Below are 17,692 nucleotides of genomic sequence, written 5' to 3'. Positions count from 1 at the left end.
CTTCACATTTTGAGCAAAGAATTTGGTTAAAATATAATTTACTTAAAATATATCAAGAAAACACACACACACATACACATTTGCTGGTAATTAGACAAATAGTTAAAATTACTTAGGTGATCTTTCATTGACTCTTGTCTGAAGACAAATGTAAGTAGGCAGAAGTCATGGGAAAACACATAAGGGCATTTTGCATTGTGTGTGTGTGTGTGTGTGTGTGTGTGTGTGTGTGTGTGTGTGTGTGTGTGAAAATTTGAGACCCCCTAGAAATCTCATTTGGATTCATGCGACATTGTCCTGTAAAAGAAATGGATAGGGACTAAAAGAGGATTGTAGCAGTTTATAAAACGTGTGTCAAAATCACCTTTACCCTGACAGTTGAGATGAATTAAATCCTCCTCACATCTTATACCTGTCTCCCTGCTTCAATCTCTACATTGATTTTTTTTACCAAATAGCCTCAGGACTTGAGATAATAAAATCACACCAGAGAAAACACAAATCATCCTCCTTGCTTGCTGTCTAGTAGCTTTAGATTTTATCTTTCCTTACAATAATTGAAAAAAAAAAGAATTAAGTCAAAACATACAACCAATAGTTGTCATCTCCCATCAATTATAATATTTGCTAATGGATATAAAATCTAGTTGTTATTCTTTTAATCTGTCAATTAGATGTCAAAAAACTATTTTGCAACTGTTCAAGGCTTCTGGATACTAACAATACCTGCTGTTACACTGTCAGTTCCAGCTGATGGCAGATTTTGACATTGTTTATAATTTATGTACATAGAAATTGTTTTGAAAAAAGTAATGTTGGGCATATGAAGGACATTTTCAGTGATTTATAAAAGTTAAACAACAGCGCATTTTAAAACCCTTTCCCCTTGCTTACCCTACCCTGAGAGAATTATTATCATGTTCTCAGCATTTACTAGATAAGACCTTATTTCATACATGTTTGAAAATGGCTCGATAGCATATGTCTATTTAAAGTATTATCTTATCGAAAGGTTAATATCTGCTTTTTACTCTCTTTTTTTTTTCTGTCCAGATCCAAAATAACTTCTGTGATGGATAATTTTTTTTTTGTCAAGAAGTATTTCCTGTTTGTGCCTACAGGAATAGCCAACATGTAAGATGTTAATGTATCTCCCCAATACTAAAATATTCTATCAAGAAATTGTTCTTCAGTACTAAATGTTAAAGCCAGTGTGTGTCTGTCCTTCAGCTCCTGTTATTATTGAGACAAACAGAAGGGTTGATATAATCATGACCATGGCTAACACATGAAAGCCTGCTATCCTGCAGTAACTACTGTCCTCTTTACACAGGGACAGGAGCTGCTGTTACACAGACTCTTCCCCTATTTGTTCCAGTGCAGAAGAAAAGACCAGTCTGAAATATGAGCAGAAACTGTGAGTAGCAGCTGCAGGCTCAAGGGATTGCCTCAAAACCTTTAAGTACTGCCAAGGTAAGTGAATTTAGTGAAACTAAGAAAGAGGGCAAGAAGTAAAGTGGGAGGGAGGGAGGAGGAAGAGGGAAAGGGAAGGAAGGTTAGTGGGTAGGAAGCCAGGGAAGGACTGAGGAAGGAAGGGAGGGACAGGGACAGATGGAAGAATGGGGAAAATAGGAAAAAAATAAAAGAGAAAGCAGGTGAGAAGGAAAGGATTGAGAGAGGAAGGGAAGGAGGGGTCAGAACAAAGAAAAAAATAAAGAAGCAGGAGAGAAAAGAAAGGAGTGAAGAAGGAAAGAAGGGCAGAGAGGAAGAAAAGAAAGAGGAAAGGAGAAAGTGAGGAACATAAGGGAAAGGAACAATAAATTGAAGTAAAGTTTCTATCACTGGAACAAAGCATGTTTTTTCCTGGTCTGTGAGAAAGTTGCCCAGAGGCAGAACCAGGAAAGCCTAGGATTCCCTCCTCCCTCAGTGGTAGAACAGCCATACACAACTTACTCTTCATCTTTGTGTTTCCATGTCCACAGAAAGAAAAATATCTATTATTGATATCACCCATGAGGAGGTACGACTCTTGGTTGCGCTGATGTTTACACAATTTAAACTTCATTATGACAGAGGAGACAAATAATGGATACAAAAGGAAAGCAGCCTCACAGACAAGCATTGCTCTATGCCATGGAGGTCAGCTTTGTAAACCTCAAGGTCAGCTGTCTTCTGTTCCTGATGGATACAAGGCTTCCATCTGGCAAACTGTAATGACACACTGTCAAATGTCTACAGAAGCTCTGTCCTCTCGAGACTTAGAAACCATTATTGCAGTCTTCTATTAGTTCTGGGGACACACAGGCAACATAATATCCAGGCATCTCCTTCAAATCCACACATAATTTGGAGTGAGGAATTAGGTAATGAAGATATAGACTGGTAATATCCTCTGTGTGCATGTATGCATGCATGTTCATGTGTGTATGTGTGTGTACACATGTGTGAATTTTAGTTTGTAAATGTTTCAGGTTAAAACAAAAACAAAATAGAATGTTTGCATTGGGAAATTGCCTCAGAGAATAAAGTACTTGCCACACAAGTGTGAGGATTGCTATCACACACTAAAACACAGAGTATAATAAGGTTACCCCAGAAATGGTTGAAACCGAGACAAATAGATCCTGGGGCAGACCACCCCCACAGTCTGGTCAAAACTGTGAGATTTGGGTTCAGCTACAGACCCTGTCTCAAAATGGTAGAGAGCAATAGAGAAAGTTTCCAGATTTCAACATTCACCTACCCATGTGTATACATGGGTGCACAAACACTTGTGCATGGGTAAAAACACACACACTAAATAAAAATTAAATGAAATATCTACATTAGTAAATCTATAATGGTTGATTTACTTACTAAATAAAGAAATACAAAGTCCTAAAATTTAACAATGTTCAACATACTTAATTCAACCAATAAAAATATTTATAAAATTATATATGTATAAATGACTATTAGGTAAAATATTTTGGAGTATGAATAAGGATAAATCATACTAAAGATCTTTTTAAACAGACATATAGAAATCTACTACTCTAGAAGCATGAACTCTATGAACATTAAATATATCGATACAAAACATGTGTGTTGCAAATAAAAAGAATGGAGACCAATTCATAGTTGTTGGGTTTGTATGTTTTTGTTTGTTTGTTTCTCTGTTTTTAATACTGGAAGCATATCTTGTCACTCACCATCAGTTATGATCAGCCTTATGACAAAGGTTTTGTTTTTTCCTGTAATGGCCTCTGAACGGCATCTGTAAAGTCCTGAGTCAGCGGCCACGGCATTTGGAATGACGAGGACACTCTTCATGTCCCCCTGGCTACAGTGGCTCCTTGTTTGTCTTAGGTACTTTGAAGTGTATCTTGTCTCTTGAGATAGGTTACAGGAAGCTAAGATGTCTACCTGATGGGCTTGGACTTTTTCCCATATGACTTGTTGAGCTGACCAAGTCCTTTGAAGCTGGCAATTGAGTGTGACATCTTGTCCAGGTTCTGCAGACAGGTAGCTATCCGAGGGTGCTGCTATCTCAAAACTCTCTGGAAAAAAAAAGAAGCAGATACTTAAACAGGTGGTCAGATGTCCACACACAGGGTAAAGCTACTCAGAAAGCCACCTGAAATGATTGGTGATGTTACCTACTGCAGGTACTCCAAGAATAAGTGGTATCTTCATTTTTGCAATTTTGTAAAATTTCATTAAGGGCTTGTAGACAGAAAAAGGAAACAATGTTTGACACATATCCTTTGAGTGTTATTTTGTTAACCAGATAACTAGAAACATAACTGAAACCCATGGTACTTTATTAGCAGTGATTACACCAGGGTCTGAATTTAGAAGACTGAACCAGTAACTCCAATTTTTAGATTATGAGACAAGTTACTAAGGTTTGGGTGACTATGAAAAGATACTACATCATTTTTCACTTAACTTCATTGAATTATACAGGAATATCTGGTGCATAGGAGGAGACTCACATGTAGTATAAATTTCTGGTGCCAAAAATACTCTCCCAAATTTATACCTTTAAATCAATAGGAAAATATAATAGATCTTCTCCCCTTGTGATATCTCACAAGTATAGAGCTTATACTGTCAGAGGCTCTGATAGCTTGTGCAGCAAATGCTCAAATATTCTTATATTTAAAATTGTACTCCATGTTTACCTCTAGTGCTATAAACATGATAGATTAGATGTAACGAATGTGAACAAATATAGTTTAGGGGCCTTACATCATTTTTGGTTCTGAGACCAGAAAGCTTGTGAACTTAATGTAGTACTAAAACTCATATTATTACTTCTCAGATCAGGAAAGTCCAGAGCCATAAAATGTAAACTAAGTACCAGCCTCATTCATCCAAAGTCTTTATTGCCACAAAACACGGACAATGATTTGTTATTCAAGAAGAGAAGAAGGCTGAGTAGCCATTATGTCACAAAGCTTTTGGGCAGTTAAGAGAAAAAAATAGAAGACATACTTACTTGTATCAGATATGCTCAAAGGTGTTGAGGAACCAGTGCTTGGGTTTATAAAACAACAATCAATAGGAAAAAGAAGAATGGGAAGGGAGAGGGAGGAGAGAAGGGAGAAATGGATGGAGGACAATGGAAAATAAGAAAACGGCACATTTGAAAAAGAGTACAGGTCTAAAGTACAATAATATGTTCTCTTCATATTTGATTAGGACCTTATATCTCCTCCCACCAAACACTAGCTTCAACAGTGGTTTCTGACATGAAAATCTTGCAACAGAAAAGCCACAGCTCTCTAGTGTTTCAGTGTGTGACCATAAGAGTGTTTATCAGAAATAACACTTTGCCCACATAAGAGGCATACAAAAAATGTTTCATCTCTAAGCTATAAACCAACATAACAGAATGGGGGAAGGGGAGGAAAGGAAGAAAATGCATAAGCAGAAAATAATAAGAAATCTCCTATAAAGAGCAGAAGGGAGAAATTAACATTAAGATGAGAGAAAGTTACTAGAGAAGAAACTATGGGAAATGGAAGTAAAATGCTAAATAAGAGACTAGCCGTTTGTAATAAAACATTTTCTGTTTATATGCAAGCAGCTCTGGCCTTCAGGAACAGAAGGTTAAAGCCCTGGCTACAGGTTACAGTGTTTGTCTTCAGGACTCACATTCACTACTGCTTTTCTTCACTCACTCTGAATGGTTCTCTACTCTCTCTCATCTCAGAAGCTGTCTTCAGGTTGTTCTCACCCTGACCTCCTCTTAGGAACATCTCTACGAACGTACTTGTCAACTCAGGCATAAAGTGCTGGGTTCCACTTAGGAAAATTACCTGCATTTATATGAAGGACAAATTCTTGAAGCACTGGGGAAAATCTCTACCCATGAACATCCAGACCCGAAATGATGGAATGAGTTTTAGAGGCAGGCATTCTCCTCTTCCCTACCAGATCCTGGTCAAGCTTCATGCTGACAGGAGTTGACTGTTTGGTCTGAGATTAAAACTAAGTCCCACTTGAACGCTTCTGGACACAATGCTCATCAAAGTGGAAGGTTGTCCAAAGTGACACTAAAAATGACAACCAAGAAGACCTGACATAAAGAAGAGGGCCCACCATCCTGACACACTACAAAACCAAAGGTGAATCTATGTAAATCAGAGGCAAAACTGTCATAGTTCATGGGAGAGGGGGGAATCTGATTTAAATTGAATCCCAAAATAAAAAAAAACAAAAAACAATAATAGTAGAAACACACTGATTCATACTGACAATTCATCTATGTACTGGTTTATAAAATGAACATAAAATACTGTTGTCTATGTAACTTTTATTGATATTCTTGACTTTACAAGCAACTTTTCTATCATTATTATAGACCATTAATTTAATCTAATCATTAATTTGTGCTTTATTTTCTTTTCCAAGTATTGCCCCACCTCTAGAGAACCAATTATTGATGGGTTCACTTATACTTTTTGTTTACCTCACATCCCCAGTCACTGACTGTCATCATCAGTATCCACATAGGCCTATAATTCAGGCTCTAGTTAGGCAGGTCTTCAACATCACCCAAAGATGCTATGGTAGTTCCTTGCAAAATGGTACATTCCCTCCAGGGGACACCCAGGAGGCCTGAGGTTATAAAAGCAGTGAACAACTACATCAGCAGAGAGCTCTGGGGTTAGTGCTTGCACGAGCTGTCAGGGTATTTGGGTGCTGAAGTGCTCTTTGGGTAATGAGGCTTCCTTTGAGTCATCCATGCTCCTGTAAATGACCCCTCACCCATATTACATCAATCACCTCAATAAAATATCATTGCTTCACCATGTTTGATGTAGGTCCATCATGAGAGTCCTATCTGGGGTGAGTAGATATGTATCTATGTCATGTCCCCCAGGAACAGACTGTTATATAACCCATCGACATCACAGAGCTCTGGGTCTCTTCACACCAACTTCTCCAGTCAAGCCTTTGTGCAGGCCAACTTACCTTACACTACTCTGCCTCGGGCCCCAAGATCCACCCTTGCCAGAAATGAAAGAGGACAATCAATATTATTTTTAATAGAAAATCAATTTGCATTCCACATTGTAGTCATAATAATATGCCTTTGTGTTGTTTTGGGTAGTATTGACTTCTGCAATAATTCTCATATTAAGAAATATATTTAAATTAACATTTTATGCCAAATTAATAGTGTTCTACATAAAGATAAGATTCATACAAAAATTCATGAGAAGTCAGTCATGTTTCTAAGAAATAATAGCTCTGCCAGAATAACCAGGCTTTATTCTAAACAAGAATTTTACAAAGCTATAAAGAACTGAGAAATGTGTTATATGACACTTTGGGAAAGTAGTGCATTAGACTACCAAAACTCAAACTTATGGCAACAATACCAAAATAATTAATAAATATAATAAATAAATAAGTAAATAAATAGAAGAGGAGCTTATGCATTAAAAAGACAAAATATCTCTAACATGGAATGAAAAGCAGAATATTGAAACAACTGGAGACATGTAAAATAAATAAAATTTATTAAGAGTATGAGAAGTATTAAACAGTAATATTGTGGCCATTCTTGATAGTTGGGTAAGCTTAAAAAACACACATAGGAATTTATCTTATGGCTGTTTCTGAAATGACTAAGGCAATACCATGCTTTTCTGACTCCATTTTGTGTTTGCTTAGACAGCTCTTGATGCTCCATCCTTCTTCCTTCTTCCCATAGCAGTCATGTCTGCCTGGGCAACACATTTGAGATTTTTATGATTTTAACCATGGTCCAAATGTGTTAACCAAAATAATTAAAGTAAATTAAAATAACTAGGAAAAAAGCAAGTTAAATAAAATTGACATACTATGTCTAAAATAATTACTATGCTCTGCCAGAAATGAACATTTCAAGGTTACTCTGAATCTCATCTAACTTTGGTATAAAGTATGGTTTTTGTAGATTTTGTCTTAAAAACTTTGTACCGCTGAGCTTGGATACCAAGAGATTTTTCAAAGACACGTGCCCACTCGTGGTCTGGCCATTAATAAAAAGGACTTAAAACTACTAATTGATTTAATCAATGCAGTTGTCAATAACTATCCCACATGGCTCATTTCGTTTCTAATTTAATTTCCTTAAAAGTCTAAAATTATTTGGTTTAGATCAGATTATTTGTTTAGAAAGCCAGACAACAACACTAAAGGGGAACACTCGGTTGTAAGGCCTGCAACACACCCAGGCCCTAATCAGGTAATAAAACAATGAGGTTGTTTCTCAAAGGGGGGCATTGTAACTTCCTAAAACACTGAGCTTGCAGCTGGCAAAATGCAAATCAAACAAAATTCATTTTATTCTTAGGCCCATGTATTTTTCAGACCAGAATATTTCCACTTGTAACAGTCTCCTTATTTTCCAGCCTCTGTTTCTAAAGGAACCCCTTCCACTCATCTCTGAGTGGAAACTTCTGCCTCCTGAGAGCCAGCTTGGACCCTGAAAGATACTATCCAGTGGCCCAATTGTTATTTATTCTTCCCCATTCATTGAAATTTCTGGAAGGTCCCTGTGTTCTCATGTTTCATGAATACTCCATGTTAACTAGCCTCCATTTCCAACATTCTACTAATACTTCAAATGTCACCTGTGTCCTTGGCCCTAAACATTAGAGGTCTAGCCTTCTGTAAATTCCCACTCTACCTACCTGGCATCTATGTCTTATTGCTTCCCTTCTTTACTCTCTAACCTTCCTCCCATCTCCGGCAGAATTTGCTCCACTTTCTCAACTATTCCTCTCTGACTGTCCACCCTCATTTCTCCACCACCTCTTGTACACATGAGGTAAAAATCAACAGCTCCCATTTGCCCAGATGTCTCCTTACATTTTCAAAGCACAAGACAATAACTTGTTCTTCAGATGTTTAAAATAGACTAACTGTTAAACAGCCCACAATTGCTCCAAGCCATCTGTAGTAGCTATTATTATGCTAGCTAATTAGAAATGTTAACACTAGTGTCTTTGTGTATTCCCAACCCTGCCTAGTCTGTGAAGATGCACAGTGGTACTCTTTTCTAAAAACCAAATATTGACAGCACGATGACTAAGGAACTGCCCTACAGTGACCTGAGATATAATTCTCTGAGACATGCAGACACAATAAATACACTAATTTCCAATTATAAGTAGGGTACAGGAAGTAGAAATGAGGGTCCAGAAAGGGGAAAGGAAATGTTTCTGAAATTCACAGAACAGGCAGTGTGGGAGGATGCAACGAGGGCAGAGGAAGGAGGCCAGACCCCAAAGACTAAATTTCCCTCAAAGTAGCTTTACCTCCTTCACTCTTCCTGTGACAAAGGGCTGAAAAAGTGAGTTGTGGCAGACCCCTAACTGAAGTTTAGCAACTTCAAGCAGAACAGGACCAAACAGGAACCTGTAACTTAAAACATGTCAGTATTCACAGAGCTGGAGCAGGCCAACTCCCAACTACTGCTGTAAAAACACTGCAGCGTGTTCCTTTCAAATGTGGAAGATGACAAGTAGGTTAGACACCCTTTCCTTAAAATGCTCCAGTGTTTCACAATAACTAAGTTAAGGGATGAGTTGAATGTGTTCCAACAAATCATATGGCAAAGTTCTTTTATTTTTGTTTTTGTTTTCCATTATTTTTTTTTATTCAGTTTACATCCAGAGAGTAGCCCCCCTCTTCCCTGTCCCCTTTCACAAAGCCTCTCCCCCACACCCTCATTCCCTTCTCCCTGAGATGGGAGAATCCACACACACACCCATATCACCCCAGTCTGGCACATCAAGTCACTGCTGGACTAATTGAAGTTCTTACCTAGTCTTCACCAGCAAGTAAAGTAGTTTAGAATGAAGGTCATTGTAGATGAAATTACTTAAGATGAAATCACGCTACAGTAGGTCAACCTTTATCCAATATAACGGTTTTCTTTACATTATAAAGAAGGGGAATTCAGACACTGATATACAGATATACCATGTGAACTCACAGAGACTGAAGCAGCAGGCACAGGCCTGCACCAGGTCCTCTGTGTGGTAAATGAGTGGGTCTTTGACTTTTGGGCTTTCAGTTCGGGCTTTTTGATTTTTTTGTTAGTGTGGCTTGTCCAACTTTGATATGATGGTTTTCACTTTCTCTCATCATGTTTTATTTTGTCGTGTTTTGTTTTTATCTCTTAGAAACCTGTTCTTTTCTAATGAGAGACAGAAAGGGAGTGGAGCTAAATGTGAAAGGAGGTGGGGAGCCACTGGGAGGATTAAAAAGAGGCAAAATTGTATTCAGATTATATTGTATGAGAAAAGAATCTATGGCTAATAAAAGGGAGAAACACATATGTGTGGCATGTGAACATATTCATATGTGTGTACAGGTATGCCTACATGCATATGTCCACGTGTGTAAAGAACAGAAGTAAACATTAGATGCCTTCATTAATCATTGTATCTTTTTAGATACAGACTCTAACTTAACACCGAGTTTGATGATTCAGCTAGACTGGATAACCAACAAGTAATGTTCCTTCAAACCTTGCCATAGCTAGGATTACAGATACACATCGCATTTGGCCTTTAGACATGGCTTCCACACAAACACTTTACTGGCAAGCCCATCTCCCCAGATGCCATTTGCAGTAGATTTTAAAGTAATACAATCAGCAGTGAATAATTTCTTACTTATATACCAGCATTAAATGCATGGCATATATTAACATACTGAGTCTCTGCAGAGAAGCCACCTGGTTGATAAATGGTAGAATCTGCCTCATCCTGGTAGGAGGGTGTGAAGCCACACTGAATCACAGAATCTACTCTAGTTCCTTATATCACAATGAAGGCTTGCAGAGATAGCTGAAATTTTCTTTTTTTTCCCTACATGGAGGCTGAATTTCACAGAAGCAAACAGGACTCAAGATAGCCTTATATCCTAAATATCTTATTTTCTGATGCTTTAAATGCTACAGTTAGAAATAAGCTTCTGTCCTTATCCTTATTAAAATGCATATAACAGTTTCAATTCCTGGCAGGCACCAACACAGTGTGAAATTTCCCATTAGATTGTTTTTCAAGAAGTAAAGAAGCAAATTCCCACAAAGAACCCAGAACAGACTTACTGTAGCAAAAGAGAGTGGCAAAGCCAGGAGCCTGCCTTGTTCCACTGATGCTACCATGGATGTGTGCAGGGAACTGGTCATCTGTAAGTGCATTGCGGGTACTGTGGGACTCATGCAGGAGGAAGGGATAGAAGTAGCATATGATAGAATCGCTCTGTTCCTTCTTTTCCCCCTTCCTTCTCTTTCCCTTTCCCTCCCTCCCACTTTTCTCCTTTCCTTTCCTTATTCTTTCCTCCATTCCTCCTTCCTTTGTCCCCCCACCCACATTCATTAAGCAAAGAGAGAACACTAGAACCAGTTATCCTTAGGGATTTACCATAGAGTCTTGAATATCCTCAGGGACTCCTTTGAGTTCTGTTATGTGTCTACCTACTGACAATGGGCTCACCAAGTCTGTGAAAGGTTCATAGATACTTTTGCTAGGAAAAAACTCTGCTTAAGGCTTCAGACTCACAATATGCAATTTGCCCATGATTACTGCACTTACATCAAATAAATTTTCTTTCTTTTCCAAGTTTAATTTTCTTTCATTTTCCACATCTATCTGTTATACTATTTCATTATCTAACATATTACATTCAATTTTATACTCTCATGTGACTTTCCAGAAGTGCTAAGTGGCATTTCTGACTCATGAAATTTGAGTAATTTGACAAAGAAGCAATTGATGTATTAAAAATCTGAGAAGAAAAAACACATGCACTTCCCCAAGATGAAATAAATATGTTTACATAGATGTGGACTTATGTGCTTCAACTTCTATAGACACAAATGCTTTAATCAAACTTGACAATAAGGTTGATTTTTTAAATCAAGATTTAGGCACACTCATTTTAAGATTGAACCTTTTTTATCAACATGACTCCTCTATTTAGTTTTTCTCTGAAATGGAAAGCCATTGCTTAAAATTTCTATGGGGAAAAATGTTCTATGAAATAAAATCATTTCCCGTTAGATAAGAAAATGAAAGTGCCTCTACTCAACTCATAATTGCATATCTTCAGCAAGTACCACCAACAGAATTCAAAGAAAACCCTGCTATAAATGACCCATACAACATTCCCCTGAATAATTGAATTGAGTTCATTTACTCAGCTATAGTTGATCACAATTAAAAGTGAGGATTTCTGGAGTGTTTTTACATTTGTATTCTATGAAGAGGACAAAGGCAATGACAACTCTAACACCAAACTTCGCATTTGTTTGATAGTCAATAATATCTGAAAAATCAGAACTCTATATTGGGCAAAAAGTCCTATATCATCGGGCATCTCATTAATTTGGAAAAGATACCAGGCTTGAAATGAACACTCTGAAGACTGTAAAATTGCTCCATGTACATCCCCATGGGATCCCTTCACCCTTGTCAGGATCGCAAGCTTCTTAGTCCTCTCTTCCATGGGTAGATCCCTCTTGCATAACTGACACCCAGAGTCCCTAACTATCTGCTCATTTATGACAAGAGGGTGGGGACCTGCCTTTGACACCCTCGGGACTCTGTGATAGACAATGTGGAAGTTCACTTCCCTGGACCTTGTTCATGGTTCATTGGTCTGCATCCTTGGTCTGGCTTTGCTGGAGGACTTTCCTAGAAATACTGTAATCTGACTGGTCACATTTACCATCTCTTTAGCACTGCTTCTGGAAGAATTCTGAAGGTTCATGCAGTACTGGGACTTTATGGAACTTGTTCAGCATTAGGATTACACCATCCTGTCTTCACAAGGGATAGCACAAGGCCTCCAAGCATCCTCATAGAGGTATAGCTTGAGTAAATTAAAAACTTCTTCTTTTATTCAGTCAACCCCTAATGGCTTCTAAAGTCTGGCTTGCCACCCTTCTCTTGCACAAACTATTCTCAGGAGTTGCATAGTCAGAATCCTAGAAACTTTATTTTCTTTTTGTACTTTTCTATAAATGTGTAAAAATAAATTACTGTGCTTGCAAGAGATAAACTGATACCCCCTTCTGTGTACAGCTTGCTTTTTTCAATTATGCTGGACTCAAGGAGTGACAAAAGTGGTTTCTGAAATATTTGTTTGTTGCTGGTTTCTCTATGGTGATTCAAATGTTTTCAAAGTAAATGTATCATGTATTGTACTTATTTTAATCTCAGAAGGAGCCTTACTTTAAATGTTACAGTTATATGATAGTCAAAAAAGACATGCTAAGAACATTCACTTCATCTGAGGAGCTAAGAACAATATCAGAGAAAGTTGTAAAACAGGACAAAAGTGTGATACAGTTCAAAAGTCTTTAGCTTTGTTTTCTATGGGACCATACAAATAGTTACCCAAGTGGACTCTAAAATTCAAACTGTCCTTTGGTCCCCATGGATTCTTATACCATGAAGGTGAAGCATGGATTTGATTATATTCCATCTCTATTTAAAAGACTCTGCATCCCCCTTTGTACTCAAGCTCAAAGAAGATTGTATGCTTTCACTTTTCCTCTTGTCCAATGTCTCACTTTCTAGAATCTACAGTGGACATTAGTTTCTCCCAAAACTGCATTTACTTTAATGTCCTTGCAGCCCTATATTCTTTTTTTTTTTAAGATTTATTTATTTGTAATATGTAAGTACACTGTAGCTGTCTTCAGACACTCTAGAAGAGGGAGTCAGATCTTGTTACGGATGGTTGTGAGCCACCATGAGGTTGCTGGGATTTGAACTCTGAACCTTTGGAAGAGCAGTCGGGTGCTCTTACCCACTGAACCATCTCACCAGCCCCATATTCTTAAACGCTGTTTTTCTACTCTTTATATCACTTTCCAAAAGCACTGTTTAACTTTGATAGTTTGCACTTGCTGTATTCTATTTGCTATCTTTCCTCCTGCACTAGAAAGCTGTTGAGTCCTCAAAGGAACCATACCTGGAAAATGTGTAATCTTAATTCACTGTCAATCACATTAGTTTGCCTGATAAACTTTATGAAGAACAGGTCATAAACCACCTCTCAAAATGTTCTAAATCTAATGTATAAAACCAGGTCCTACACAAACTGTTTTTTTTTGTTTGTTTGTTTGTTTCCAGATTAAAAAAAGAAATACATCCAAGAGCTATTCTTCCTGGTACTATAAGCACACAGCAGCCAGGACTTTATAGTTTTGATACTGTTGTAACAAAATGTTCCCAGTACTATTCAAATGACAGTGTTTCTCAAAAACATCTAAAGGAAGAAATGGTGCAGTTATTTAGTTCAAGCTATAATGCTGTTAAATTTCACAATATTGAAAATTAGAATGAGCACAAATATTAAAGGAGGTGATTATAGTCATCAGATCTGCCCCCAAATGCAAGTAGTTAGGAAAGAAAATCCAGAGATAGAGGAAACAAAGAATATTCATGTTGTATATATGCTGTAAAGGGCATTTAAAATGCAATTGTCAACTATAAAAATATATTTGTAATGGGTAATTAGGTAAGTAGTAGAACATATGGAAACAAATCTTTATCAGCATTCCATATGTTCCCTTTCTTCATCACAGGACTGCCTACATATTAACCCAGGAAACATACTTTTCACAAACATTTGCATGTGACTATGGTTATCAAGCATTGTCTGAAACAGATAGTAGTGAAAATAATTTAAATGACCAGCAATATAATGAAATCAAATAGCTTATAAAAAAAAAAAGACTGAGGATATTTATCATATAAAATACAGGAAATATTTTCAATGATGTCTACACTTAGTACTAACAGTCCAAACATACACATACCTATAAATAAAAATTAAATAGGAAATGGATGGTTAAACAGAAGTAATTTAAAATTTTTAATTTGTTTTTATACACACTTTTTTGTGTATATTCACATAAACATAGACACACAGAGAGAGAGGGGGGAGAGAGAGAGAGAAGGAGGGAGGGAGAGAAGGGGAGACAGAGAAAGAGAGAGAGAGAGAGAGAGAGAGAGAGAGAGAGAGAGAGAGAGAGAGAGAGAGAGAGAGAGAGAGAGAGAGAGAGTCACTAAATGTGCTATCAAAGAAACTTTGCCCACCAAAGCAAATCTTTTAATCTTATGTTGGGATTATGAATTTAATTTGTTGCTCACCTGAATACCATAGACTTTGTTTCCTTGTGTTTGCTCAAGTTGTCTCTCATATTTCACCATTTCAATATAAAAGGGGAATACTGTCTTAGAATCACAAAAGGCCCCAGCATCATCAAAGCAGTGATAAAGTAAGTGACTGGCTTCTTTTATATGGTGCTCATTCTGTCCCTCCTGCTTGCTTACTTATGTTAGTGTGCCTCTTCTTAGTCCAGAAAAGGGTAAGTAGAGTCCTTTACCTTCTGAGACCAAGAGTTAAACTACAAATTCTTTAAAGTTTTTGGATGTAAAATTACTCCCCACTTAAGGTGTCAACACGTCAGCCCTCTTATCAAGGCTGCAGTTTTCACACTTGAATAAGGAACCTAATTCTCACAGAAAGTGTGATAATAATCTAACCTTTGGTTTGACCTAATTGTGGTCTGGCTTTCTTCAGCACCACAATGCAATGATTAAATATTCTGCTGCATTTTAACACAGCCATCCAATGAAGTACATATTATGATAGCATTTTATAGATTTTGAAACTCAGACAAGATGAGTAAGAACAGAGCAAGTCTCTGGCCTCATCATGCATAACAAAATCTGTTCTGACCCTTCTTTAATTTAGACATCCCAGGTAGCACAAGCAACCAGTATCCGATGACTTTCTGGAGATGAACTGATTCATCCTTTCCTTGTAATTAGAATAGGTAATCCTAGGCCTATGTATGGACCTGTGAGTTATAAGTTGGGAGTAAGAAAGTCTATGCTAATGGGAGAATTCCTGGAGCAGGAGAGGAAATGCAGCATTCCCCCACACTGGCAATGAAATACACCCTGTACCTGATGAGGCATCTTTTGTGTCCCTCTACTTCTGATGGTTTAATATTAAGCAGAGGGAGAAAATACAGGTAGAGAATACTAAGAATGTCTAAGGCAGGAAAATATTTAAGAAAATCAGTGATAGAGACTGAAAATAAAGCAATCCAATAATTGGGGAATTAAATTTTTCTAAAGGATTTGTTACTGGTTGCTCAGATCCCAAGGTTGGAGGATTTTGCTACTTAGGCGACTTATTTCTCATGGTTAAAAAAAAAAAAAAGTACTGGCTTCATCATAACTAGAAAACAAGAGGTTTTTTAATTTTTATCAGGAATTGATTGCAGAACATATTGGATGTTATTGTAACATTTTCATATGTATATAATATAATCTGATCAAATGATGTCCCTACTTCTCTCTCTCATCCTTCGTCTCTATTACTCTTTCCATGTCCTGAATATTCTTTTATTTTCAAGATCCTTTTCCTCTCTAAGTTCCACATATGCTAGGAAGTGCAACATAGTTTTCTTTTTGAGTTTGGCTTGTTTTCAAGAGCATGATAATCTCCAGTACAATTAATTCATTTTCCTGGAAAATACATAACTTACTTCTTCTTTACAACTCTGTGTATGTGTGTGTGTGTGTGATATTTATAGACAGCTTGATATTTTATGAATCAAAAACCAATTGGCTAGTTATGAATATATCATATAAGTAAATGTGTAAGTTAATGCAGCTACTATGTGAGTCAGTGTGGCAAGTCTTCTAAAAGGTTTTGCTTTTTATGTCTCTAGTAGTTATTCTTAAGAGTTATGGGTAATTTTGAGAATTTCCACATATGTTCATAACATCTATACCACTCCCATTTCCTTCTCCTTCCTCCAACTCCTCCAAATGTATATATTCATTAGTTATTGTTGTCACATGCACATATGTGTGCATATGTGTGTATACTATTTAGACACAAGTATATGTATAACCTCTAAATCCATCTGTCTTTGCTCTGATGTTCACATATCCAGGACTGGGCACTTTTGGATAATCTATGTGAGAGTGTATCCCTGAACACAATGGATTCTCCTCATCTCAGCAGTCTTTGACATCTTGTAGCTCTTCATCTAGGAGTGGGATCATGTGGAATGATCCCTGTCTGAACTGACATGTCAACTGGTATTGCCTTTTTTCTTGTCTTATCCAAAAAAGCCTATTGTTGAACATTGATGAGTATATTTTTTTTGTCTATCATGCCTACAGAACATGGTCTATCAACAGGCATCCTAAGCCTCTGGCTCTTGGGTTTTTGTTGTTGTTGTTTTGTTGTTGTTTTGTTTTGTTTTTTTACATGATTTCCACAATTTTCTTTAAACCTTAGCTTTAAATGAATTCTCTGGAGTTTGGTATCCCACAGTTCTTATTCCCTGCATTTTGGCCAGTTGCAGATCTCTGCAACAGTATCCATCTGTCACAAAAAAGCTTCTTTGATGATGGGGGAGAGATACACTTAACTGTGCCTACAAAGATAAGTGTACAGAAGACAGAAGCTAGGTTGGTTTAGGAACCTGACAGTAGTAGATTCTCATCTTGGCTCTAAGATCTCTTTAGCCTACAAAGTTCACTAAACTTACAGTACCAGAAAGGTCTAAGTATCCCTTCTGTTTAGCCAGAAGTCCAATTAAACAGATGCTGACTACACCCAAGGGAAAAATACCACCACTTCACCATTGGGATCTCTTCTCAGTCCACTCTTTGTTGTGCTTCAGAGGCTTTTCAACTGAATGAAACTACTGAACATTCCTTCCCTTAGCAGCTGGCACAGCACCTTCCAGTATTTCAGGAAGTGCCTGGGAACTCATCCCTCCACCTAGTTTTCAAGGAAGGAAGCAAAGGAGTGAGGAGTCAGCAATAGGGGTCAAAGCTGCTTTATCTTTGGCAATTCTATCTTTGACTCTTTGCTCTTCCATGGCTAAAGCTACTTACTTTGGGTAATTTTTCTCTACCTTTAACTCTTTGCTATTCTAAGGCCAGAAGCCATTGGCTTCTGGTAATTAGCTCCTGCTGGTGGCATCAGGGGATTAAGAAATAAAAAAAAAAGTCTTAGTTAACTGATTTTTCTCTCTGGCTCAAGGGCCCCTCACTGGCCTGGCCAGACAAGAAGAGGATTGGAGTTCATTAACCAGTGGAGAAAAAAAGAAAAGAGAAGAGGAGAAGAGAGGAGAGGAGAGGAGAGGAGA

At 37.4% G+C, this 17,692-nt stretch overlaps 1 protein-coding gene across 2 annotated transcripts in view; it reads right to left on the bottom strand.

Moving 5' to 3' along the window:
• Cd226 (CD226 molecule) overlaps window positions 1-17,692 on the bottom strand; it is a 75,579-nt gene that overhangs the window by 22,484 nt on the left and 35,403 nt on the right. For both annotated transcript variants that reach the window (XM_021214881.1, XM_021214880.1), the window contains one exon: window positions 3,192-3,539. In XM_021214881.1, the coding sequence (XP_021070540.1) occupies window positions 3,192-3,539 (348 nt within the window). The remainder of the gene's footprint in view (window positions 1-3,191; window positions 3,540-17,692) is intronic.

The sequence above is a fragment of the Mus pahari genome, chromosome 15, assembly GCF_900095145.1.
Source record: "Mus pahari chromosome 15, PAHARI_EIJ_v1.1, whole genome shotgun sequence".
NCBI lineage: Eukaryota > Metazoa > Chordata > Mammalia > Rodentia > Muridae > Mus > Mus pahari.
This window is presented reverse-complemented; position numbering and strand designations above follow the sequence as displayed.